Source organism: Ailuropoda melanoleuca, chromosome 8, assembly GCF_002007445.2.
Source record: "Ailuropoda melanoleuca isolate Jingjing chromosome 8, ASM200744v2, whole genome shotgun sequence".
In the NCBI taxonomy this organism is placed as follows: Eukaryota; Metazoa; Chordata; class Mammalia; order Carnivora; family Ursidae; genus Ailuropoda; species Ailuropoda melanoleuca.
The window spans coordinates 60760596-60785404 of NC_048225.1; the positions used below are offsets into that span (position 1 = coordinate 60760596).

Here is a 24809-nt window from a genome sequence, read left to right on the forward strand (position 1 = left end):
CTCTGCACATGGAAGTTGGCAAATACTCATTGCGTGAATGACAGTGGAAATCAGAGACCAGAGGATCGCTTTCCCCACACCCCTCGCCCTTGGTGGTTTTCCTGGGCTTCACAAGAGGAGTCATATGTCTTTGGGTTTTCCTTCTCAAACTTTCTGAGGTAGAGAAGAATTAGAGAGAAGAGGGTAGCTTTATAGCCTGGGCCACCCTAGATGTGCCCCCAGTGTTGCTTATGTTTCTCCATTCCCTCTGACAAAACACCGCAATACTTCTCTCCCCTCAGGCCCATTACTCCCTGAGCCCACTGGTAGTGGGGCTAGAGGATTCTAGACCAGCCTGAGACCAAGGTCCTACACCTGGAGCCTCGTCAACCAGAAGGGTCTGGTGTGTAGAAACAGGGTCCTGGTACCACAAGGCCCTGATCCAGAGCAGAGGGAATCCCGGGGCCAGAGCTGACTCTGCCCGGGGCAAGCCTCACTCACCATCATCGGAGTCACTGTCAGAGTCCTGGGAGATCAGTTCGCTCTTCCTCTCTAGAGCCTGCTCCAGAGCCGCCTGCAACTTCCTCGGTAACAGCGTGTCCTCATCATCCATCTACAGGGGAAGGAAACACAGTCATCATAATCGCAGACACTGACTAACCACTTACTATATGCCAGGCCCTGTCTCAAGAGCTTAACTATATAATCTTCTTCATTCCTCCCCCAAATCCTGATACTATTATCAACCTCATTTCACAACGAGAAGCTGAGCACAGACAGAGGTTAAGAAACTCATCCAAGGGGTGCCTGGGTGGCTCAGTCGTTAAGCATCTGCCTTCGGCTCAGGGCGTGATCCCAGAGGCCTGGGATCGAGCCCCACATCAGGCTCCTCCACTGGGAGCCTGCTTCTTCCTCTCCCACTCCCCCTGCTTGTGTCCTCTCTCGCTGGCTGTCTTTCTCTGTCAAATAAATAAACAAAATCTTTAAAAAAAAAAAAAAAGAAACTCATCCAAGATCACACAGATAAAAAAGGTAGTGGAGGCCGTGGAATTCACTGCCCCAGACCAGCTCGGGGATCCTCGCCCAGCACCCTGATAAAGCCTCCTCGCTCCTCCATCTCCAGCTCCAAGGTGGGAAGCAGAGCTGGCTCAAGGCAGGGAACCTGTGGCCCAGCCTGTGTCTCAGGTATGAGGGTAGGCTGTCCTTCCTGCCTCTGCGTTCCGGTTCCGTCTCTGTACCCTGATACCTTGTACCCAGGACTGGCGGCTGTGAATGGTGTGTAACAGACTGTACATGCCCAGAGGGTGCGTCAGTGGGCTGTGCTCCTTAGTGGAGAGCCGGAGGATTGCCATGACTACCAAAGGCTTTCCGAAGCCGGGACGATGACTGCAAACCTTGACGTTCCACAGCATTCTGTGCATCATGCGTAATCCCCCCGCAACATTTCAAGGCAGGTGGTGTCACCATGCCTGCTTCAGAGATGAGAACTCTGGCTCAGAGAAGTTCGCAGGCCTGTGTGACATTGTGTGGCTCAAAGGTGGCAGAGCCAGACCTCAAGTGTTCAGACTTCCGGGCCATGTTCTTCACACTCCCATACTCCCATCATACTGGATGATCCCAACCAGAAAGGCAGATCCTGCTGGTCTCAAGACTTCCCAGATCAGTTTCTCCCCACCCTTGTCTAGTCTGTGAACATGGAGCCCAGAGAGCTCAACAAATCGGCTGTGAAGGTTGAACAATGCGTGTAACAGTGTTGGGTACCCTGGGGCCTGCAGCAAACAAGCACCTACCCTAGGGCAGGCCATATTCTGTGGGGTCCTGCTCTTTCTTACCTGTCGGATGAATCGGTCGGATCCCAGATTCACCATCAGTGCCTAAGAAAAAGAGTCATTAGTGACAGTGATGCAGGGAATGAGCTCCTGCAATGCCCTCCCTAGGCCTCCAGACCTCCTGGATTCCCAGAGTCAGACAACAGGAATAACTCCATCCAGGGATAGAGTGCTCAGGGAAAAGGGATAAGACCTGGGTAGAGAGGCCCAGAGGCCACAAGTGAGAGGAGCCTAGTGGTCTTGGTCCCTTCCTTTCCCCCTCTGCCCCTCCCTCCCTCCCTCCCTCCCTCCCGGGAGTTTCTGTTCCTTCAGTTCCTTCCCTCCTCCACCCCTCACCCAGCTGGTCCCCCAGACAATGGCCCACCTCCTCCACAGGCAGCCCCTTCAGTCTGGGGAGGGAGCTGGAGAGCAGGCCAACCAGGAAGGGTGTGGGACAGCAGACGATGTCAATCATGGAGGCCGGAAGGACAGGAATGAAGGTGTGCTGCCAGGAGAAGGGGTAGAGCAAGGCCACCACGGCATGGGAGCAGCTGGAGAGGGTACTGGTAGACAGACAGACAGACAAGCACCTGAGCCCAGGCCCAGCACCTTTGGGGAAGGGGAGTTAGAACATCCTTTTATAGGTAAACTGCCTGGTGCAACAAAAGTGCTAATGGAGTTCGGGTCAGGATCTGACTCAGCAGACTGGTGAAGCCCCCACATTCCCACTGCTCAGGGCCTCAAGGACACTGGTACCAGACCTTCTTTGGGACTCAACCTAGGAACAGCCATGAAGGTACACAGCAACACTTAAACTCACAAACGACTCACATACATACCCTCAAGGGCCACCCTAATGCACAGACGGGCCTAACCTGGTGGGGAAGTATCAGCTTAAGCCAGAGAATATGAAGGTAAGGGGAGCAAGAGTTGATCACTGATTCGTAGTGTGTAAGAGCTGGAAGGCCCTCTGAGGTCATCTTATCAATTATTCATGTTATGGCTGGGGCCACAGCTACGAAAGGTTAGTTTCATAAGTGGCCGACCTGGGACACAACCAGTTTTCCTGTCTCCCAGCCCAGTGTCACTTGACTACTCTGCCGTCTATCCAACCCTTCCTTGCCGTAATCGCAAAAGTGGTCTGGCAAGGATCACTGACTGAGGTGAGGAGCCCGGCACCACTCCTACCAAGCTGAAGAAAGTGTCCACGCCCATCTTTCTTCTCAGGCTCCAAAATAACAGCCTAAGGTCTCAGTGGGGTCATCCCTCTCTCGGCCTAGGGGGCTCCAGGCCTCTACACCCAGCAGTACTCCAGGACCAGCCATTTGAGCAAAATGACCAAAGCAAGAGGGGAGGAAGACCTCTAGGGTGCTAGCTAGAAGGAAAAGGGGGTGTACACTCCCCATGTGTTGAGGGCTGGTGTGGGGCACTGGCAAACACGGGCGACACACCTGGCTTGAACAACCCTTCTGCTGGGAGGAGAATCAAAGGCCCTCCCCTAGGGACCATACTATAGATGAGAAGGCAGCAGCCCACAGTCAAGTTCAGTTTTAAGCTTGACTTTCCCACTCTGACCCTCTGCCTCTATTGGTCCCACCTATTAGCCACAAGAGACTCTCCTTGATCAGCTCCAGCAGGAAGTCTCCCCCTTTCCTGACTAATGCCCCACTAGTCAGAGAACATGGTTCCAACCCATGACAGAAACAAACCCCCTCTTCTAGAAGGACCTCTGGATGTTCTCAAGTGTTTTGTCAGCCGGTGCCTTGCTTGTCTGTCCTGCTACCCTACAGACACCTAAAACAGTGCTGGGCCGTGAGGCAGAGACACAGGTGTCCTGGCTCTGACAGCCCTCCCCTTGGGGACAGCACCTCCCCCCCCCCAACACCTCGAGGACAGCCATCTGGAAAAGAACTAGAAAAGGGCTGTCTCAGGGCTGAGGGACACACTGACCTCCACCTTCCCCTCCACTGGGCCTGGCTCTTTGGAGACGGGAGGTTTTGTACAGCCCCTACGGCCGGTCACTGCAGAGCCTGTACACATGTACAGTGCACCGTCCCACACATTCAGACATCAAAACTAGACCTGGAGGAGCAAAGGATTTGTGGACAACCGGAACATGAGCAGGCTGGACTCGCTAAGCCCTGACCCAGTCCAGGCCTGTGTGCCATCACTGGACTGCCCACCCCGCCCCTCTCCAGTCACAGGCAGACCCTGAGGAGGGTGGATATCTTTTCTTAGACCCAAGAGTGGCAGAACTTGAATGCTGAGCCCAGCAAAGAACAGAGCCTTGGGGTGCTTTCCTTCCAGAATGGTGCAGGAGTGTGCTCAGAGGCAGGGCAGCCAAAGGAAACAAGAGCTGTATTCAGGGCCCTCCTGGAGCTGGGCTACGGGTGGGGGTGGCAAAGAGGAAGCCCTGAGTCAGGGAATGGAACCTTCAGGAAGAAGAAATCTCAGGGTCTAGGCTTCAGTAGGGACACCACGGTCTGGCCAGACTAGAGCCTCCCTGGCTGAGGGACAGTGAACATGGGTGGCAGGGAGGCAGCAGACAGGGGCTCCACGGGGCTGCTGTCCCTGGCTCGTTCCAGCTGCCAGTCTCGGCCCCTTCCTGAAGGACCACAAGACACACACAACTGTGGGATGCAGAAACACTGAGGCTGGGGTGGGAAGTGAGGGGCCATCTTCATTTCTAAAGCGGGCCTTCTCTGGAAAAGTCGGCAGCCCTGGCATTTCCTCCTCTTCCTTCTCCTGGGCAGAGGGTAGGCCTGGCATCCTGCCCCAGTGCCCCATGAGGGCATTCAGGAGTCCCTTTCTCCTGCTCCCCTCAGTAGCCCCTCACACAGACAGAAAGGAAGATCCCAGGGAGCCTGGGCCTACTGAGGACCAACCCGAAAGAGGCTTTCCCTTTTCTGTCCTCCTATCAGCACCTGGCATATGGTATGGCACAGAACAGGTGGGTGAATAAATGTCCAAATGACTGAATTAATTCCACCACTCTAAAGAAACCACTTCTTCCCATGATGGAGTCTTTGACCAAAAAAATATACGTGTTGCCAAGATCTCATCCTCTACTTGCCTGTCCACTTTCCACATACACCCCATGCTATATGGTTTAAGTATCTGTGCCCTCCAAAATCCCCATGTTGAAATCCTAAACCCCAAAGATGAGGTGGGGCCTTTGGGAGGTGGTTAGGTCATGAAGGTGGGGCCCTCGTGAATGGGATTCATGTTCTTACAGAACAGACACACAGAGCTCCCTCGCCCCTTCCACCACAGTGAGGAGGCTCTGGCTGTGAACCAGGAAGCAGGCCCTCACCTGAACATATCCATGCTGGCACCCTGAGCTTTGATGTCCAGCTTCTGGAACTGTGAGAAATACATTTCTGTTGTTTACAAGCCACCCAGTCTGGTATTTTGTTATAGCAGGCTGAATAGACTGTGACACTTTCTTTTAAATCTTGACTGCCTAGAAGAGCTCAACTCCTTCCACAAACCAGATCTTGGAATCTCTACCTCTAAAATCGTAAATGCCAATGTTTTGGACCAAGACCTATGATCCACCCAGCTGTTTTCTTATTCCTCCTAAATTAGCTCCCCTGCCCCATGGGCACCTCCTGGCCCTGGACATCTTTTCCCTCTCCTAGTTTGACTGGCCAACTTTCCTGTAACCACCGTCCTCCCTGGCACCCTCCATGCCTCCCTCACCTTGTTCTTCTCCACAAATCCCCAGGTGTCTTCTCCAGGTGATGCCCTAACTGGCTCCTCCCTGGGGGGCTCAGCGCTCCTCTGACCCCTAGTCCGCGCTCCTGCCCCTTCCTCACGTGGCTCTGCCTAAGAGTTCAGCACTCTCCTCAAATTCCACATCCCACAGAGATGGCCTTGCCTCCCGCTCCAGAGGAAGTGCAGCCATCAGCCAGAAATCTTACTCCACCTTTCTCCCTATCCACGTCTTTCATCTGCACACTCTTGGCTGGGGCAAAAGAAGAAATGCCGATGCCTCTTCCCTCAGGCCACGTCCTCCCTGGGGTTCGCAATCCTGCCACACCAATACCACAGAAGCTGGCACACAGTAGGGCTCGTAAATACGTGTCAGATTAATCCGTGGATTAACCCTCTTCTCCACCTCGCCCTGCTGGGCCTTACCTGAGCTTATCTGCCACAAAAATGACCCGGCGCTCTAGCAGCAGCGAGGCAAAGATCCGGATGAGCTGGCGCACGCTGAGGCAGGCGAAGAGGCACTCAAAGTCCACGTGCTCCAGCCGGGAATCCATGGGCCGCCGCAGCTCTAACACCTGCAGGAGAACGAGGGGAGACGTGGGTCAAGGCAGGCGAGGTGCGGTCACTCCCGGGTCCTCCGCAAAGTGACGGGCCGTAGGTTTTTCTCCCCACCGTCCCTTTTCCGGGTTTCTAATTTACCCCAATATGCAATAAGACCCAGTCTCCCTCTCCCCTCAGACCACAGCTCTGTTCCCATAGTACTCGGACACCTAGCCTGTCAACAAGAGGGCTAATTGGAACGTGGGGAAGGCTCCAGAAGGAAGCGTGGATGAGCCATCCATCAGGCTCACAGGAAAAGAAGGAGGTGACTACTCTTATAGATAAGGAGAATGAGGAGACCACACAGCTGTACCTGTGGGGTACTCCCTGCCCCCCGGTCCATCTCCCCAAGCAGAGGTCTTGGCACCCATGCTGACCAGATCCCATAACCAATCGCTGCTCCCCAGGCCGTAGGAAGAGAAGCATCTCCATATCCCTTGACTGCCATCTCTCAGAAGGCAATGCCAGTGTCCTTGTTGCCATGTCCTCTCCCTTTCCTGCTAGAGTTTCCTTCCAGAGGTCATGTTTGTCCTACCATTCTGGTCTCTATCTCTATCAGCCTGTCTACTCTCTATGCCAGGGACAAGGAAAACACAAGGGCTGGCTATTCCACCACCGTGCCAGGAAGCAGGACTTTATCAGGGCTGGACCTAGCCGTCCTCCCTCTAGGGGGTTGCAAGGCCACTCCCAAGGTCAGTGCTATGGCACAAAAAGCCACTTCCCTGGGGGCAGCCCTGAGGGTGAAGAGTTGCAGTTGACCCAGCGGTGAGAGCAGGAGGAACTGCTGACACTCAGGCCAGGCTGAAGCAGCTGCCACAGGGTCCTGCCTAGTCTTCTCCTTGGTCTCTCAGAGCACGTGGGCAGCAAGGATGTGCAGGCCTCCTACTAAGGAGGGGAAAACCGTGTTCCCTCACAGAGCCCCTGGTGTCAGAGCTCTTTTCCAGGGGCTTTTACCCCACATCATCTCATTTATTCCTCAGGGTCTATACAAGGGAAGCTCGAACTCCTAGCTCAGTATTCATCCCTCCGGCTCCCAAGGCAGCCGCAACATGGAAAAAGTTGCCCTAACGATCAGTGAACACTGTCTTTCCCACCCGCTGGCAAACTCCTAGAAGGTCCAGTGACGAGCACAATGCCGTGCATACACAAAATACTCAGGGAATGTGGCCTGAAGGAAACCCACACCACAAGGACACCAGAGGGCTCTGTATGGGACCCCGTCCTTGCCTCCTCGAGTTACAGTGATGCTCCCCCACACATCTCCACCCCCAAGAGCCTGCGGCAGTCCCACAGGCTCGGCTCTGCAGCACAGCACCATGCTCTGACTACCCCTGAGGCCCAGGCGCCCTGCAGGGTGTGAGAATTCACAGAAGCAGTTTGTGGGGCCTGGGCCTCTTCTCATGCATTGCTGCCCTCAAGGATCACGGTCCAGTGGGGACAACTGAATCTAAGCAACCACAGCTGTGAGACTGGTGTCAGGACCGAGGAAGCCACAATTCACATCTGCACAGGGGGCCACGAGGGCGGAGAGCAAGGGCAGCAGCCCCAGCTGAGGCAGGGAGGGGTCAGGGCAATGGCTGAGCGCACAAGATAACTTCTTTTGGAAGGAGAGAAGGGACTAGACCTCGAGGCAACACGAGGCAGTGTTCAGCCACAGTAAGTAATTCAACTCAGCGTGATGAGAAGTGAGGCTGGGGAGGGCGGGCCAGCCCAAAGGGCTCCCAGGCGTGCTGCTGGGGTCTCCGGCCAGGGCCAGCCATCCTGCGCCAGACCTCTCGAGAAGCCTAAAGTCCCTCCAGCGAAGCATGGGAGAAAAGAGGCCGAGAGAAAGCCCTGCAATGGCATTCACACTGTGTTTCTTTACTCAGACCCTCTCCCGCTCTCTGCAACAACGAAATAATTTCTTCTTCCCTCTCCTAAAGCCCAGCACCCACCTCTCACTCTCAGAGGATGACCTTCTTTTCCATTTTGAGAAAACTGAAGCCATCAGATGAGAAGCTAGAAACTACACGCCATGGCCCTTGCCCGCCATCACACAAGGAAGTGCCCGTCTCTCCTAACTGAAGCCAGTCCTTCCCTGGATCCCCCAGCCCTGCCGCTACCGCTACCGGGCCACAGTCTGACTGTCCCCTCCCTCTCCTGACTATCTCCTTTCACCTCTGCCTCTGCTGGGCCATTCCCACCAGCCTCCAGAAGACCACCTTCAGCAAACCCCCCCCTTTCAACCACTGTCCCCTTCCCTAGTCCTCCTAGCAACTAAGCCTCTTGAAGAGAAGTCTACACAGGCTATTTCTGCTTTCTCACCCCTCTCCACTTCTCAGCTCCCTCCACTGAGGTATCTGGGCCCCTCATCCCCGCTCCCCCAAGATCTACTCTCGTCAAGGCAGCTGGCGATTCCTCATCCTGACCTCACCTAAGCACCCCTTCCTTCTTAAGATGCCCCCTTCCTTGGCTTCCAAGCCACAGCCTGCTCTTCCTCCTGTCTTTCCACTCCTAGGGGTTGCTCCTCTCCGTTAGCAGGATCCCCAAATGTTGGAGCTCCCCAGGTCTGACGAGGACCGAGTCCGGGCCTTCTTTTCTTCCCTATCTACACTTTCTGCTACGAAATACCCTCTCTTGGGTGCCACACAGGCATCTTAAACATAACACACACAAAATCCACCTCCCTGCTTCCTCCTCAGAGCCCGCTTACCCTCCACAGACAGCACACCAGCAGCGAACCTGTCACTCAAGCAAGGAGGCTGGGAGTTAGCCTTAAAATCTCCCTAACATGTATTCCGTATTTCCACTCAACACAAAGTGCTTCTGATCTTAATTCTAAAATATACCTCAACTTCACCTATGTCTCACCTTTCTTACCACACCTTAATCCAAGCTACTATCATCTCCTGTCTGTACTACTGTACGGCAGCCTAGCCGGTCTCCCTGTTTTCACTCCAATCCAAGCTCTCCACAGCAGCCAGAATGAGCTTTTAAAAATATATCTCAGATCTTATAACCCCGCTTTAGATAAACTCCAAACCCCTTAACTTGGCCCAGCAGGCGCACTGTGATGCGGCCCTAGCTGCCTGTCCCGCCCAGCTCACTACCCTTTCGACTATCTTGGCCTTTTTCAGCTCCTTGTCACTTTGCCAACACGTGCCCTTGCAGATGCTGCTCCCCTCTACCCGGAATAACCTTCTCCCATCCACACCCTTCTCTGTCAGTCTCCCTCCCCCACTTCATTTAGCTGACTCTACTCACCTGAGTCACTTCCTTGGAGGTGGCCTTCCCGGGCCCCCTAACATAAAGCAGGTCCCCGGTCACACACTCCCACTCCCTTGCTTGCACTTGGCACTTAAACATTTAGTAATTATCTACTTAGAAGCAGACGTATGTATTTAGTACTGGTCTCTCCCACTACATTATGAACTCCTCAGGGACACAGCTGTGGCCCACTTCAGCGTCACGACTGCTCCAAGGTCTGGTGCCATCCCTGACTGTGAAAGAGCACTACCTGTAAACACCGATGAATGAAGAAGAGGAGGGCAGGTGGAATGCAGGTGAGTCCAGGCAGGTGAGGGAAGGCCCCCTAGGAGCTGCAGGGAGTTGGGCTCCAAAGACAGTTCTGTCATTCACTTTTCCAGTCCCTACTGATTAGCTGTACACACACTGTAAGCGAGGAAGGGGCCGTGCTCTGCCCTTCCCAGGAACGGAAGCCTTGGCTAGGCAGGCCTTCCTCCAGCCCCCATCCATAGTCGGAGAGAAGAGGCAGCAGAAATCCCTACCTCATTGCCAGCACCTGGAAGAAATGTCTTCACTTTGATGGTCTTCCCTGGGGCAGGGAAGGGCGACTCCATGAGACTTCTCATGAAGGGATAGACCAAGGCGGCAGAGATCCCACGCCGGCGCTCCACCTCATCTAGGACCTGTGCCCGTCACCAGCAGCCGGAAGAGGAAGGGTGTCAGGGCGCTGCCCTTCCCTACCTCCTGGGCAGAGAAGCGGGCAGCCTGGCATCTGACCAGCCGGGGCCAAAAGCCAGGGGACAGGAGGACTGTCTTTATACCCCATCCTTCCTGTTTCCCTTGGCACTGGATGACTGCTTGCTCACTAACTCGTCCTTGCCTCACACCCACGAGCTGGGCAAAGGAAACACCACTTGAGAGTCGGGTCCCTGGGCACTTGGCTTCCCCAAGGGGGGAGGGGGTTTCTGTCCCCAAGGCCTCTGGCTCTGCCCATGGCCCAGGGTGGACTGTGACATTGGCAGACCATCTGGCACAGAAGCTGAGGAGATGCCAGCTGGCCAGATGGGGAGCCAGGCTTGGGAACAGGAAGGAGTCCAAGAGCTCCTTGTACTCGCTCTCGCATTCTCTTGCTAGCGCCCGCTCGCTCGCGCACACAGGTGGTTTTCTCATCTGAGCTGGCTACAGATACTCCTGTGGGAGCTGTCAGCTGGGGAAAGGGGAGGGAAGCAAGCCAGAGCCCTCTCACCTTGGAAAACAAGCCGAAGCAGCCGAGGCGGCTGATGACACAGTATACCTCTGGCAGCCGAGGCCCTTTCCCACTGGGCTGGGTCCGACGAGGCGGAGGAGAGACAGACAGATACAGAGAAGGCACGATTACTATATGTGGCTCCTTTTCCCGGGGAACCGAGGACTAAGGACTGATCGAGTGGACAACTGCAAGCCTCTTCTAAACCGCTACTCAACAGGCCCCCAGAGGAAAGGCTGACACTCTTCTTCGGGGGGCAGGCTTCAGCCTCCGTTGGGTCTTCCAGCCCCAGGGGCCAGACTCCTGCTGACATCCTCCCAGGGGGACGCTGACAGAGGCTGGCGAAGGAGGAAGCAGCCTCGCAGAAGCTACAGGATGATTTGCGGACTTACAAGGCGAGGGCTGAGCATCCAGAGGGCGCAGTGGTCATGAAAAGAACCTGTGTACATTCCTCGGAGCAAGCCATGGAGTCCCCTGCCCCTCACAGGGCACATTCTGTAAAACTTCCCCATTCTAGGTTCCCCTTGCCTCCCTTCCTCGATCCACCCCATTCTAGTAAGACAAACCGAACATAGATAAGGGCAGCAAACTACTATTTACTGAATGTTTACCGTATCTGAGGCCTGGGACTTGGTACTTTACGAACGACCTGTGAGAGGGAGTGCATGGGCGCTATCATCTGCATTTTATAGATGAGTAAACTGAGTTACAAAAATAGTGAGCCACTGCCCCAGGGCATGCATCTAACAGTCATGGAGCCAAGAGTCTGTCTTGGCCTCTGACTTGCTGTCTTGAAGAAGCATGCTGCCTTCTGACAGGACAGAAGGGAAAGGGACGCAAAGACAGAATAGAGGTATGCTAGGAGTGGGGAGCAAAGGAAAAAGGGGATTGAAAAGGTGAGTGGCTGGAGGAGATGTGCACTGAGAGCTCCCCAGGCCTGGAGCCCCCAAATGCAGGTTGGGGTGAGGCCCAGCAGTCTACTTCTCCAGCCAGGGGCTGGCAGGGCTCTGCGGCTGCCTCTGGCTCAGAGGCCTGAGCGCCTGGCAAGGCCGAGTAGGGAGGGGGCAGAGCAGCAGGTGCTGGCCCCTCATGCAGGCTGCTAAGCAAATGCAGATGGGTCTATTTCAGTTTCCAAACCTGCTGGCCACACGTCACAGATCTAAAGAGAAGGCAGAATCTGTTTTTGTCCATATTAGGCCTGAAACTCACTCCTCTCTCTTTCCCTCTCCCCCGCCTCCCCTAAAGCCCCAAGTGATTAAATCAAGTATGTGGGATTTGGGTTAGAATCATTGTGTCCAATCTGCAGGAATGCCGAGCTAGTGCCAGCCCCCTTGGCAGGGACCCAGCCCAAGCCCTCTCTGAGCACGCCAGGACAAACATGCTCTTCCCTGGGGGCCTCAGGCCCGCTGCTAAGGAGCGGCCCTGCTGCATCACTATTCCTGCAAAGGCAGCCTTCAGAATGCTCCTCCCCAGGCCCAGGTGAACCTGGGGCGTGCTGGCCTCTGCCTGGCTCCCCACCTGGCATCCGTACTGCTCCACATTCCCTTAGCCCTACTCACCATTCAATATCCAAATATCCCTTCTCCCCAGACTACCCTTTGGGGCGATCCAAGAGTATCAGACTTGGTGTGGAAGAACTTAGAGTCAATCCTGGCTCTGTCTCTCCCTGGTTGTGTGATCCTGGGCTGGTTACTCCCCGAGTCTTAGTTTCTTAATCTACAGAAAGTGACCGAGTACTATTTCATGAACTACTCGAAGGGTTAAAAAGGATGACATACTTACAGCATCTAGCCTGGAACATAAGAGTTTATTCCCTTTGTCTTCCCGTCTACATTCAAAGTCTGACCTCCTCTGCTAGACTATCTAAAATTCCTTGAGGATTGGATTGGATTCACGTCTAACTCCTCTTCATGTGCCTTTAACATGTTGCCTGACCCTCAATGGGAGTATGGTACATGTTTCAGAATGAATGAATGAATGGCCCAGAATCCTTTGTCTGGGGTCCCTGCTATACATGACCCTTGCCTAGGATCCTTCTCAGCTGCCCCTAGACTGGCATCTAGTGAGTCCTTGTCCCACGATGGCATGGGAACCCGGAAACGCTGCTGACAGCCCAAACCAACAACATCCCTAGTGAGCTCCAGGGGAGAGTACAACAGGACCCTCTCTTTACCTTCCCTCAATCTACTTCCCAGGACTAATGGGGAGGGTGATGGGGAAGGGCTTCTCTCTATATAACACGGCTTATATTTTCAAACCCCTCCCTTTTCCCTGTGTTCCAGGCATCTCTCCCAGAATCCCACAGAAGGTACTGCCCTGTCCCACCTCAGCCTCCAACACTACCAGACCATGGACAGGATGGCTCCGCACATCAGCTGGCCGGGTATGGGCATGAGGAAGGCTGTCCTCCAGCCGTCTGACACACACACATACTGCTGGGGTGACATGACCCTGCAAACCAGCATCAGCAGCGAGAGCCCAGAAGCCCGAGGGAAATGAGTGAGAAGAAAAAGTGTAGGAAAGTTAAAAACACAGGTCAGCCCAGTAGAAGGTGATCCGTTCTCTCCTCTTATTGCAGTTTATCTTAGATCCTCGGGCCTGATCGGAGGGGTCACTCTGAGTGCTGCCACCCCAGGAGTGCCTCATCTGTGCGCCTGCGTGCGTGTGTGTATGTGTTGGGGGTGGCCTCGAGGAGCATACGAGGAAGCAGAACGTAGAATGTCATACAAGGTAGAGTTGAAGAAGGTGCACACACACACACACACACACAGGGGCCCAGGCCCCCAAGGACTGCACGGCCCTACTCACCAGTAAGCGCCTGCAGTAGCCAAAGCGTCTGCTGCCGTCTTCCCCAGTCAGCATGAAAGAGAAAGTCTCACTGGAATGGGGAGGGGTCTGGCATCAGGGAAGGATCAGAGGACCCTGGAAACAGCACCCGAGAAGAGGGAATGCCCTCCCAGGGAGGAGGTGAAGGGCTAGGTTGCTGTCCCACGAAGTTGCCCCTACTGTGGGAGTAATGGACGCTATGCCCCCTTCCTGCCTCCAGCCAGACCAGGCCAGGTCTCACCTGCTATACTCTGACACAGGAAGCCAGTCCTTGGCATCAGGAAAGCAAAACTGGGGAATGGCCTTGAGCCTCTCCTCTGCCTCCCGCATCTGTTTGGTGGGTCGGTCCAGCTGCAGGGAGAGGAATATGGGGAGAGATAGAAGAGAGAAGACATGGATCCTGGCGGGGGGGGGGGACAGGGTGCTGAAAAGCATCTCCTCCCCTGAGAGCTCTAGATGGCATCCTACCAACTGGCATGCTTCTCGGCAATCCTGTCCCCATTCCGAGTCTTACACAGAGGTCTGGGCATGAGCTGAGTCATCATTTATTCATTCAGTATGTGCCAAAGGAGCACTTTCTATGTGGCACCTGGCCCTGTGTCACGCACTGGGGCTACTGATGAAAAATACAGTGGGCAACATTGTGGTCAGGAGAGAGAGACAATCGACAAGGAGATCTCCAAGGGTGTGACAAAGGAAATAAACAGGGTGCCACGACAGAGAGAACTGGGCAGCAGGAGGGATAGTTTAGGTATCTGGAAAGATCTCCTGGAAGAGGTACTGTCTGGGCAGAGAATGAGGAATGAAAAAGAGCTGGCAGCCATGTGCAGAGCTGAAGAAAGAACATTCCAGGCAGAGGTAGAGAGCAAGGAGGCCAGGTTGGCTGGCTGGTGGTGGGCAGGGAAGGTGTGGAAAGAGGGAAGATAGGTGGGGGGTTGGGGAGTGACAACTAATGGGGTACAGAGTTTCCTTTTGGGGTGATAAAAACATTCTAGGGGCACCTCAGTGGCTCAGTTGGTTAAGCGTCTGACTCTTGGTTTCAGCTCGGGTCATGATCTCGTGGTCATGCGATGGAGCCCCATATCAGGCTCCGTGCTGGGCGTGGAGTCAGCTTCATATTCTCTCCCTCTCCCTCTCCCTTCCCCTCTGCTCCTCCCCCCGCTTGCTTGTGCTCTCTCTCTCTCTCTAAAATAAATAAATCTTTTTTAAAAAAGGTTCTAATATTGATTGTACAACTCTGAATATATTAAAAGTCACTGAATCGTATATTTAAATAGCTGAATTATACAGTATGTGAATTAGGTCTCAATAAAGTAGTTAAAAAAAGAGAAATAAAGTAGGAGAAGGAATTGGGGGCCTTCCGCAGGCCCCTTGCCATCCTTATAAGCAGTTTGGGTTTTATTCTAAGCATACTGGGAGGTGTTCTCTGGGCCCTTGTCCTCTGGACAAGCACTGGCCCAAACCCACACCCCTGGAACCCTCTCTTCCCTGTTAGCTGGCAGGCACCACGCTCAGGGCTGCTGCGGTGAGGTGAGTGGCTGTGGCAAGAACAGGATCTCTCTTGCTCCAGAGATGGGCCAGGCAGACAGAAGGTGCTAGAGGAGGGGTGGGATGGGGGAGAGATGGCCTCACCTTGGGAAACTGGTAGGAGACTTCAGGGAGGTAGGTGTTTCGAGATGGCTTCTTCTTGAGGGACACCACCACAAAGTACTCGAAAAGCTCCCGCTCCTGCCACTCGAGCAGTTCCAGCTCCAGGGTCCGATAGCTGGGCGCGCGTTTCAGCATCGACTGGATGTGGACCAGGCGCTGCGTGTGGGCTGAGGCAGGTCGGATGTCACCGGACAGGCAGGCTGGATCCTCACAGACCCCACATTTGCCCCCCCGCCCCAGTCTCAGGCTCTGCCTCCATGGACCATCTCTAAGTGTAGAAGCCTGGTCTGACACCCTCTCGCCGTGGGTTATGGGGTTGAAGGGGCAGGAACAAAGCGTCTACACCTGTACAAAGGCTCTGCCCTGCAGCAGGGAGCTGCTGCGCTGGGCCTTCTGGAGCTCCTGGAGGCTAGGCTGGGGCTGACAGTGCTGCCTAAGCCTGGCAAACCCAGGCATGTATCACTGGCACCCACCGACCCCTGCCTAGTCCCAATAGGAGAAGAAGATATGGGACCCTCTCAGTGTCCTTGGACTTGGACCCTCTGACTCTGTCCCCAGCCCAAAGTCCATTAGCCCACTTGCCTGGGGGACCAGTGCAGGAGGAAAGGAGGGAGCTAGCTCCCACATACTTTCACCACCCAGGAAAGTCGAGGCAGGTTTTCCAGGACAGAAAGAATGGAGATTTATCCAAGACTGCTGGAACAAGAAGTTCCCAAAACCTTTTCAGGGAGGTGTCAGTCCTCTTTATGGATTTGGGGGGTAAGTGGCCTCAGGGCCTCCAGAGGGCCAGTTTCTCAGACCGGCACGATTCTTAGTTACTCACAAGAGGTACTTGTAATCTTCGAAACCCACCTCTGACGCTCCAGACTCACAGCACTTACCAGGCAAGTCTAGCACCCAGTTCTCGTGGGCGATACCCTGGGGAAGTCCAGGTGAGGGGGACGTCTGAGTTCAACCCTCACAGGGCTGCCTTGCGTGCAGTACGAGGGGCCTCCCCTACAGCTCTTGGCTCTGTTGGCCACTGTCCTGCCTGCCTGTTGCCTCTCCACAGCAGGTCAACTGGGGACTTAGGAACTAAATGTGCAGAGGAAGGGGGTGACTCTACAGCCAGGGCTGGGAAGGGTCCGTGCTCTTGCGGAGCCACGCCTCACCTTTGAACCTGTCGTCGGAGTCGCTCTCGCTCTCACTATTCTCATCTGGAAAAGTAACAGCAGGAGTGCACGCTCACTGAGCCACTGCCCCACAGCCAACGTTTCCTTTGCCCCCTCCCAGCTTTTCTCGCAAGGGATGGATCATACCTCTTCTGGGCACCCCCTGGGCCCAGGGTCCCTCTGAGATCAAACCGCAGGTGCTAATCGCCGTCCAAACCCCTATGCAACCAATCCTGATCTGGGGGAAGCTGCTGAAGGCCTAAGCTAGAGGCCGAGCCAGCAGAGAGGCCTACAGGCCTGGATCACAGGGCCTGCATCACAGGGCCTGCCTCCAGAACGCCAAGATTCGAAATGGGAAACAGACCACAGTGCTCAGTAAGTCTGGCCTTTCTTTTTGCCAGAAGCAGATTCCCACACCCACCTCCCTCATCAGGGCCTCACAGCCCAAAGTCTGAACTAGCCCATCCCATGGCTTCCTTCCCTCTTTGGCCCTCCCCTTTTATGTGCCACTTCTTGGTAGGACTCTACCCTCCTAGCAGGCAGGAGGGTCCTGGATCCTGGGATTGGCCCACAGAAGGGTAAACTGAGGCTGGTCCATGCCTCTCCCTGTTCTTACTGCCCAAGGGCCGCAGACACCTGAACCAGCTCAGACATCAAGGCCATACCTCTCAGTGATGCCGTCTCAACGCTGGACATAGACAGCTTTTTTAACCTCTTCTTTCCCCTCTTGGCATTGTAGATGGAGTTAATTCTTTGGACAAGCTGGGTGAGAAAAGCAGGGAAGGTGAGATAACCCTAACACCAGCTGCCCCTATTTCCAAGAAGGCGATTAGTAGCCCATTCATTCCCTCAAGGTGCAAGCTTTCTGCCCTCCCCACACTGGGCCCGGTACTGGTCTCCCCACTGCACTGACCCCGAGTGCAGCCTCGTGGGTGGCTCTCATCTGCCTCGTTCCCTTGGTGGTCTCATGCCCCTACACAAGGATGTTAAACTTAGCTCCCCAGAGGAAGGAACTGTGATCAAACTACACAGGATGGGAGCTTCTGGGTCCCTAGAGTCACTGAACCAACGGAGACAAAGAGCTCCTCCGACGCAATAACAGGAACAAGGATTGGAGCCTTTCCCTCTAGGCTATAACCTGGGGCCACGACAGGAAGGAGCTAAATTCCCAATATACCCAAGCATTGTTTGCAGGCTAAAAATACCATTTGGCTAAATCCTGCCGCTTTGGGCTGGGGATTTGGGTCTGACTGCCTGTGTGTGCAAATCACTGCTGAAAACTCTCAATTCTGAGTTAGAGAAAGGAAGACTCAAGTTTGAGTCCTAGGCCCTTCAAAGCCTGGAAATTGTTTACGTGTGCACAGAGATCTCCAAGTGCACACCCCACACTCACTAATGGGGAGTCTCCTAAAGGGCTGGTTTCAGGTCACTCAACGGCATGGAGTGCTCCCTGGGGGAGAAGCTAGCCTGTCCCTCCCCTAACATCTGTGCACCCACGAATCACTTAACGCATCTTTGGTAATAAGACTGGGAATTAACCAGATGAAAAAGAAAGGCCAGTGCAAGGGCCCAGAATTTATTCAAGGAGAACTGAGGAAGCACCCCCAGATTAGGGAAGGAAGGGGGGAGAGAGCTGCCCACCTGCCCCCCCACCTGCCCCGCCAACCCCGGGCGGCTTCTCTGGGGAGGCTACCTTAGGAATGCGGCGGGCCCTGCGACTGGACAGCAGCTCGCTGGTGGTGCTGAGGCTGTCCTCGTTGAGGCTGGAGGGTGAAGACGGCAGGCTCAGCTGAGCCAGCAGCAGCATGTCGTCATGGCTGTGCCTCTTGGGTAATCGCGGCAGCCGGTGGCTCTTCCTCTCTGACCAGTTCCCACTGCGCAGGGACTGGCTGCTGGGTTTCAGGGAGAGCTGGCATGGGGCAGAGGATGTGGGAGAGGGGTTCAGCACAGATGCCTTCCTTGGCTGGCATCCCTGGCTCCCCCAAATCCCACCCTGGAATTTCCCTCTGCCTGGGTTTCCTCTCCTAAGACCTCAGCTGCTATCAGCAGGTCAGGGCTAGATGAGATACGTGCTTCCACAGAGCAAGCTGAACCACCCCTGCCAGGGAAAAGAAAACAGAGGCTAAAAAACTGGGTTCTCTTCTGAGTGGAAAGAAAAGGACAAGCGAGACTTCTGGGGGCTCCTCCTGAGCTTTGGGACATGGCTCAGATTTTGCTCATTACTCAGCCTGGCTGATGGAACTCCTCTCCCTCCCACAGCCCCCGACCCAGTCCTAAAAGGCTTCTTTTCAGGGGCCATAATCTACAAGGCAGCCTGGCCCTGCTCACCTCTTCCAGGCAGAACATAAGGGCTCTGGGCTCTCATTCCCAAAGCCCGGCAAGGCAGGCCTCACAGCCGGGTGGCTCCTTCACCCCAGCTGCCCCTCCCCAGCCCCAATCTATTCCCTCGGTCGAAATCAGCACCTTCTGCACAGGCACCTTACTGTCCGCAGATCCTGCTCCCTGCTAGAAAGGCAGCATCCCTGCCAACTCGGCCCTCCTCCCACCTGCTGTCTGCATCTGGCATCGTCTCTCATCACTCTTCAGCCAGCCCTTCTTCCTCCCGTCCCCCAGCGTCCTCTTCCCACCCAATCAGGCTGCCCACACAAATTCAGTGGAAGCCTGTTTGAATACAGCACGTGAGAAAGGTGAACCCTTTATAAAAATGATTATATCATCCAAAGCCAGAAGAAATCATTTCTATATTCTCCAGCCAATGTTATAAAATGTCCAGGACCCTCCATTTGCAAACAGAATTAGAGTTGCCTGGGTAGGTCCAAGAAAGCGCCTCCCTTCTCCTGCCTCCCGTCCACCCTGGAGAAGGCCAGAATGAGCTCAAGTCTAACGGTCTCCTTTGACTCTTCACCTTTTTTCTCATTCTGCCTTCTATCAGTCCATTCCTTGAAGATTCAGTCTTATTCCCTCCAACATGAGTGGCTCTAGGTCTGGTAGACACCTGTCCAGCTCTCTATCTGGTTCTTGGGCCTATGCCTGCTTCCCAGATCATTTCTGCCAGAGCTGCAGAGTACCAAGACTCCAACCAGGCCCCATTTTCCTGTTACCCACAGAAGGGAAGCAGGAACAATGATAGGACAGAAGGCAGCCGGGGCTCATGCCTCCGTCCTGCAGTGCAGAGCTGGCGTAGTGAAGGGAAGCACGGAGGGCAGGGTGCCCTGGGAGCACATCTCACTTGCTCACAAGGATTTCAACATGGCAGAAGTCCCTGCATGCAGAGCTCTTTCCTGAGGTCACCTCCTTTGCCAAGCACTAGCGAGGGAAAGAGTGTGAGTGGAAGCGGGCCCACACCCTGGTAGGACAGGCCTCCACTGTGGGCCGTGTGCTGGCCCAAGTCGGGGCCGCCGTTACCTGAGTGGGTGGGTTGTTGTACTTCCTGTCCTGAGGACCCCACATCCTGTGCAAAGAGTCCAAGGAGTTTTCAGACAGTTGCTGGGATTTTCGTCCTGCTCTTCGGCTCTTTAAATCCACATCCTCATATGGATTCTCCTTGGGCAGATCTCCTGCAGAGGGGGAGAAGTCAGAGACTGGGAGAAGGGAAGGAGGAAACACTCACAAATAAACAAGCAGAATTCCTGTGAACCAAAGAGAATGGCTTCGGCCTGGCCCTTCAGCCCATGAGTCATACAGCTGCCCGTCTGCAATGGGGAGGCTACAAACAGATCCCGGCTCCAAGTCCAGAAGCACACCCCCCACCCCCAGTTCGCTCAGCCTCATCTGGCCTCTGCTTTATAAATTCAGAGATTGCACAAGACTGGCTCAGCTACCCCTGCCTGTGCCCAGCCAGAGGACAAAGCCAGCACCAGGCTTCATTCCTTGGCTCCAGTCCTCCTGCCGTGAAAGCCCCAGAGATGTGCAGTTCAAGGTAGGAAAGGCTTTCAGAGGCCACACGGCTGTGCCGCTACGGACGCTCCCTGAGGACCCACTCTGGGGACTCAGCACGGAGGAACACTACCGAACTACAAGGAGCAGGGGCTGCCAGGCCTCCCCCTCACTTACTATACTGTGCACCGACTGTCTCAGGGCAGCTCTGCCATCTGGCCCACAGGTAACCCCACACCAGAACGGGGTGAGCCAAGTGGTGACAGCTTGGTCATTCTCTGCTCCACGAACCGCTCCCACTACAGGGCCACTCTGTTTCCTCCACCACTGGCCTCGCTGGCCTCGCAAGAAGAGAATGGTCTTCACGCCTCTTTTGGAACAAGCCCTCCTGCTGTGACAAGGGGAGGTGTGAAAGGCCCGATAGCCATCTGCTCCAGAGGTGAGGGTGGGGAGTTTTGGCTTCTCAGGACTAATGGCTAATATCCCTGGCGGCAGGCACCATACTGGCACGGCCAGCAAACTTCAGGGAGCGGAAAGCACAGTCCCTGCCCGTAAAAGCAACTCTTTCCCATAGCCCTCCTGCCTGCCCCTTTCCCCGCTACACAAACCTGGACTTTCCTATGCCCCAGGAACATCCTGCGCCAGGTCAGTCCTGGCGCGATCCTGCTGCAAATCCGTGGGCACTGTGAGTGAATGTGGCCCTCTGCTCCCCTTCCCTTGTCTTTCCATATTCCCCCTGCCACATTGACGCCCCTGTCTGGGACTGGAGACCCGGGCAACCTCTGCTGGGGGTGCGAGTTCTCTCAAGAAGAGAACAGGGCTCACTCCTCTTCTCTCTGTTCAGCAGCAGGCTGGAGCCTGGTGACCGATGAGCCCTGCAGATGCCCAGATGTGCCTCTCAGGGAGCAGGCAGAGGAAAGAGCTACAGGACTAGAAATAAGGCCACTGGGAGTGTAGGCTTTCCTAGGATGGGACACAGGAGAAAAACCAATCCCTATATGCTTACAGAATTCTCGATTTCCAAAGTCAAGATTCCCCCCCACCCCAAACTGGGGATATCTACTTATTACTACCATGGAAAACTATACTGAATTTAAGAAATGCCTTCACAGCGGTAGGGGAGGGAGGAGGTGTGAAGGCAGGATTTCTGTCACACCTAATCAGGTAGCCAGGGGAGCAGCACAAATCTCTTGAAGGTCTGAGTCAAGAACGGGTCAGCATAGGATCTGGGACTGGAAGAAGTGATTCCGAGCAACGAGCAGAGTCCCCAGCAACAGAGCAGACGTTTTCCTGTAACACAGCCATGCTATAAAGATGACTGGTCTCCATTCCAGAGTCCTGACTAAGCAGAGCCAGCCCGGCAGCCCTGCTCAAGAAGACAAGCATCAAAACTGGCATCCAGCCTACCCCACTCTGGGCTCTTAGGGAAGAGGCACGAGAGACTCAGTACTTCTCGGTCCCTCTCCAATATATAACCTGTATTGATGAGGTGGGGGGATCAAGGACTTAATGCCAGGACACAATCTTCCTGATCTTGGGAAATAGGACCAGGGCATCACTGTTCAGATGGGGGCAGGAAGAACATTTATTCCAAGCTCATCAAATCCAAACTGCCTTGGGCTGTATGGATGACCAGCCAGAGTCCTTATCATCATCCCTGAACCAACAGGATGACCTTGTCTCAACTCCCTTAGATCAGAGTTTCTCCAAAGTACTGACATTTGGGGCTGGATGATTCTCGTGGTGGTGGGCTCTCCTGTGCATTTGTCGGGTGCTCAGCAGCAATCCTGGCCTCAATCCACGAGATGACAGTGGGATCCCCTCCGTCGTAAGGACCAAAAATGTCTCCAGATACTGTCAAATGTCCCCTGAGCAGATGGATAAATGCATGCATGCACGGATGGCAAGGGGCGGGGAGGGAAGGAGAGAGGGAGGGAAAGATGGAAGGAAGGAAGGAAGGAAGGAAGGAAGGAAGGAAGGAAGGAAGGAAGGAAGGAAGGAATTACCCCCTGCCTGTTAGGAACCACTGCCTTGGATAGATGTTTCTAAACTTTCTAACAGATTGAGTGCCATGACATGACTCCCAAGGCAAACTCTCCTTCCTCCCTCCTTCCTTCTCTTCCTTCTTCCTTCCCCAAGAATCAGAGCTTTGAACACTGATACAAAATCCAGAGCTCCAGGAAACAGATGTAGGAGACCGAGGCCCAGGGAAGTAATTGATGCACAATAGTGAGGCACACCAATGACAACCTGGGAGAAAACGGGTGGGAACAGCAGGGTCTCAATACTGGTATTGCCTTTGGAAACAAAATTTCAGGAAAACCTTAAAAGCCTGTTCCTCCTGCCTTCCCAGCCTTAACACCAGCCTCTTTCTTCTTCAGCAATATTTAAAATCCTCTCTGATAGAACCAGGGCACTCATCACTGCTCCAGGAAATGACTGCTGGCCCCAGCCCAAGCCCTGCCTCCCCAGCCCAAGCCCTGCCTCCCCAGCCTTCGCTGGGCCCTCACAGCCCTCATTCGCCTGCTACTCTCTATGTCCTAGATTGTTCCTGGCCACCGTTTTGGAGCTGTCTCACAGACATACTCCCAGTCATCCCTCCAGGGAGTAAGGATGCCCAGGGGATGGGTAGAATATGCAGAGACCAAGCAGGCCCCGAGGAGAACCACACCTGAAACTGCTGAGAGAAAATTAATCCCAAAGCAATGGCTCAGAGTCGGGAGAGGAGGAAGGCTGGGGAATAGGGCTCAGAACTTCTCGGGGGAACAGGACTACAGCAAGGCTGGGCAAGCTGATGGGAGACAGGAAGCCTGGTAGACCACCAGACTGTCACCTGCATTCCCACCCACACCGATTCCTCGGGGGCGAGCCGCACTGTCCGCCCAAGGAGAGGGAGAAGAGGTAGGCCCTCGTCCCCAGAAGCCTGGCGCTGAGCAGCCCCATCTCATCAAGCCCAGCTGGGGAAGCCAGAGGTCTCAACCCTTCCCAGCTTTGCTGATGAGATATGGAACAAGGGCATCGCCAAGAATGTCTGCTTTGCACTCTTTTAAAGGGGCTAGTCAGAGCCCAAACTTACCACACTAATCATCTTGAAGGAAGCAACCTGCCCCACCCAGCCCTGCCCCCACTCGTCCCCACAGCTCCTTTGGTCATTAACCACGCACACCAAACAGCACTCACTCCACACACACACAACGAGAAGAACCAGTTAGGGAAGAGGTGTGTAAGTGCACAGACCCTGAGAAATTTCTCTCAACAGAATCCTAAGCTTCCTGACCATACCCTGGCTAGGGCCCTGGGTCTGAGGCTTCCCTGTCAAAACCTCTCCCAGTTCCAACCAGCTGTTTCTCCTGCTGCTCAGCCTCCCCCCTCCTTCCCGCAGTGAAATGAGGGCCAGGATAAAGCCACCCCCCCAACACATAGCCCATCAGGTAGGGAGCTCTAAGGGGCCAGCTGTTACCCACCCTCCAGGCCTGGACATCTTTCTCCAACTGCCCCGGCACCGTTCCTCCTGGGCTGCAGCCTCAATGCGCTTAGGGACCCTCTGTGCCTCACTCTTCTCCAGCCTGGGGACAACTGAGAGAAGAAGACAGAGAGAGCAGAAGCTCAAAAAGCTTTGCTGTCGGGCAGACTGGCCCTGTCCCCAGCTCTCATCCCGCTCAAGTTCCTGGAAACTCTCCCTCAGCCCCAACTAGCTGATGGGAGTGGGAATCTCTGCAGGAATGCAGTCCAGGCTCCCTGGTCAGGCGCCGAGGCCACTCCACATAACTCCCTAACAAGCTGCTTCCTTGGGTGCATTTTTAAGTGTCAGGCTCAGAATGCAAACGATTATAAGGCTTTGTGGAATAGCAGCATCTTCCAGGGGCAGATGTCAACTTGGACAGGCGAGAATTAACAGCCCCAGGAAGCAGCAAGGCAGTAACTTTATTTTTGAACCCCTCTATTGCAAATTAGCAGGATAAACCTCAGCCTGTCTTGGAATATCCCACCCTAGGTCCCCAGGCGTCATGCCTGATGTGGACAGGAGGCCAACAAATTCCCCAAGGCCCCTCGTTCAAGTCCACTGCTCATAGAGAAGACATGTTAGTTTCTGGGCCAACTGACCCTCAACCTCTAACAGACCAGAAACTCCAATCCAGTCAGCTGGTCCCCAAGATGGAGATTTAACACGGGTGCTCCCTGCCCCCCCCCCACAGCCCCATTATCACACACCCAAAACAAAGCTTTGTCTGTCCCTGTGTAAGCAAGGCCGCATAAAAGTTGGTTAATCCAAACAGAACCAGAAACGACCTTAACCTCACAGAGCACAGGCTGGGCCAAGAACAGAAGAGAAGGCTCCTGGGAAGTCCAAGGCACTGGTCAACCCCAGGCAAAAGTGAAACCGACATTCAGAGTTCAGCAACGAGGGCCCCTGTGAAGCCTCTGGGGGGTCCAAATTCTTGGGCCTGTCTCCAGGGAAGGAGAAAGGGATAGATCAACCAGAATCTAAGACAAAGAGATATTCTCTCTTACATTTCCCTCTAGCCTCCCTGGTCTAGAAATCCCAGTGCCGTTGTGGGGGACACACAGGAGGAAGCCTTGTCCAGGGCACTGAGCTAATTACAGATGCTGAACACACCCACATCCCCACGACACGAGGCTGAAGCAAACCAGGTGCCTGGGTCACTCCCCCGCCCTCCTTAAAACACCCTCCCGACTCCTCCTCCCCTACTCTCTGCACAACGCTCCAAATCC

General features: G+C 54.6%; 1 protein-coding gene across 4 annotated transcripts in view; it reads right to left on the reverse strand.

Moving 5' to 3' along the window:
• The window catches only part of DENND2B (DENN domain containing 2B), a 103912-nt gene that overhangs the window by 3873 nt on the left and 75230 nt on the right, over nucleotides 1-24809 (reverse strand). For 3 of the 4 annotated variants that reach the window (XM_034666523.1, XM_034666524.1, XM_034666525.1), the window contains exons 5-17: nucleotides 19605-19756; nucleotides 17893-18108; nucleotides 16865-16961; nucleotides 16200-16244; nucleotides 15031-15215; nucleotides 13640-13749; nucleotides 13381-13450; nucleotides 10573-10650; nucleotides 9869-10009; nucleotides 5928-6076; nucleotides 2173-2350; nucleotides 1812-1853; nucleotides 481-592 (exon numbers count right to left, since the gene is read on the reverse strand). In XM_034666523.1, coding sequence (XP_034522414.1) covers nucleotides 481-592; nucleotides 1812-1853; nucleotides 2173-2350; nucleotides 5928-6076; nucleotides 9869-10009; nucleotides 10573-10650; nucleotides 13381-13450; nucleotides 13640-13749; nucleotides 15031-15215; nucleotides 16200-16244; nucleotides 16865-16961; nucleotides 17893-18108; nucleotides 19605-19756 — 1575 coding nt within the window. Of the gene's footprint in view, nucleotides 1-480; nucleotides 593-1811; nucleotides 1854-2172; nucleotides 2351-5927; nucleotides 6077-9868; nucleotides 10010-10572; nucleotides 10651-13380; nucleotides 13451-13639; nucleotides 13750-15030; nucleotides 15216-16199; nucleotides 16245-16864; nucleotides 16962-17892; nucleotides 18109-19604; nucleotides 19757-23539; nucleotides 24239-24809 lie in introns of those variants that run through there. The other variant, XM_034666526.1, reaches the window with a different exon arrangement.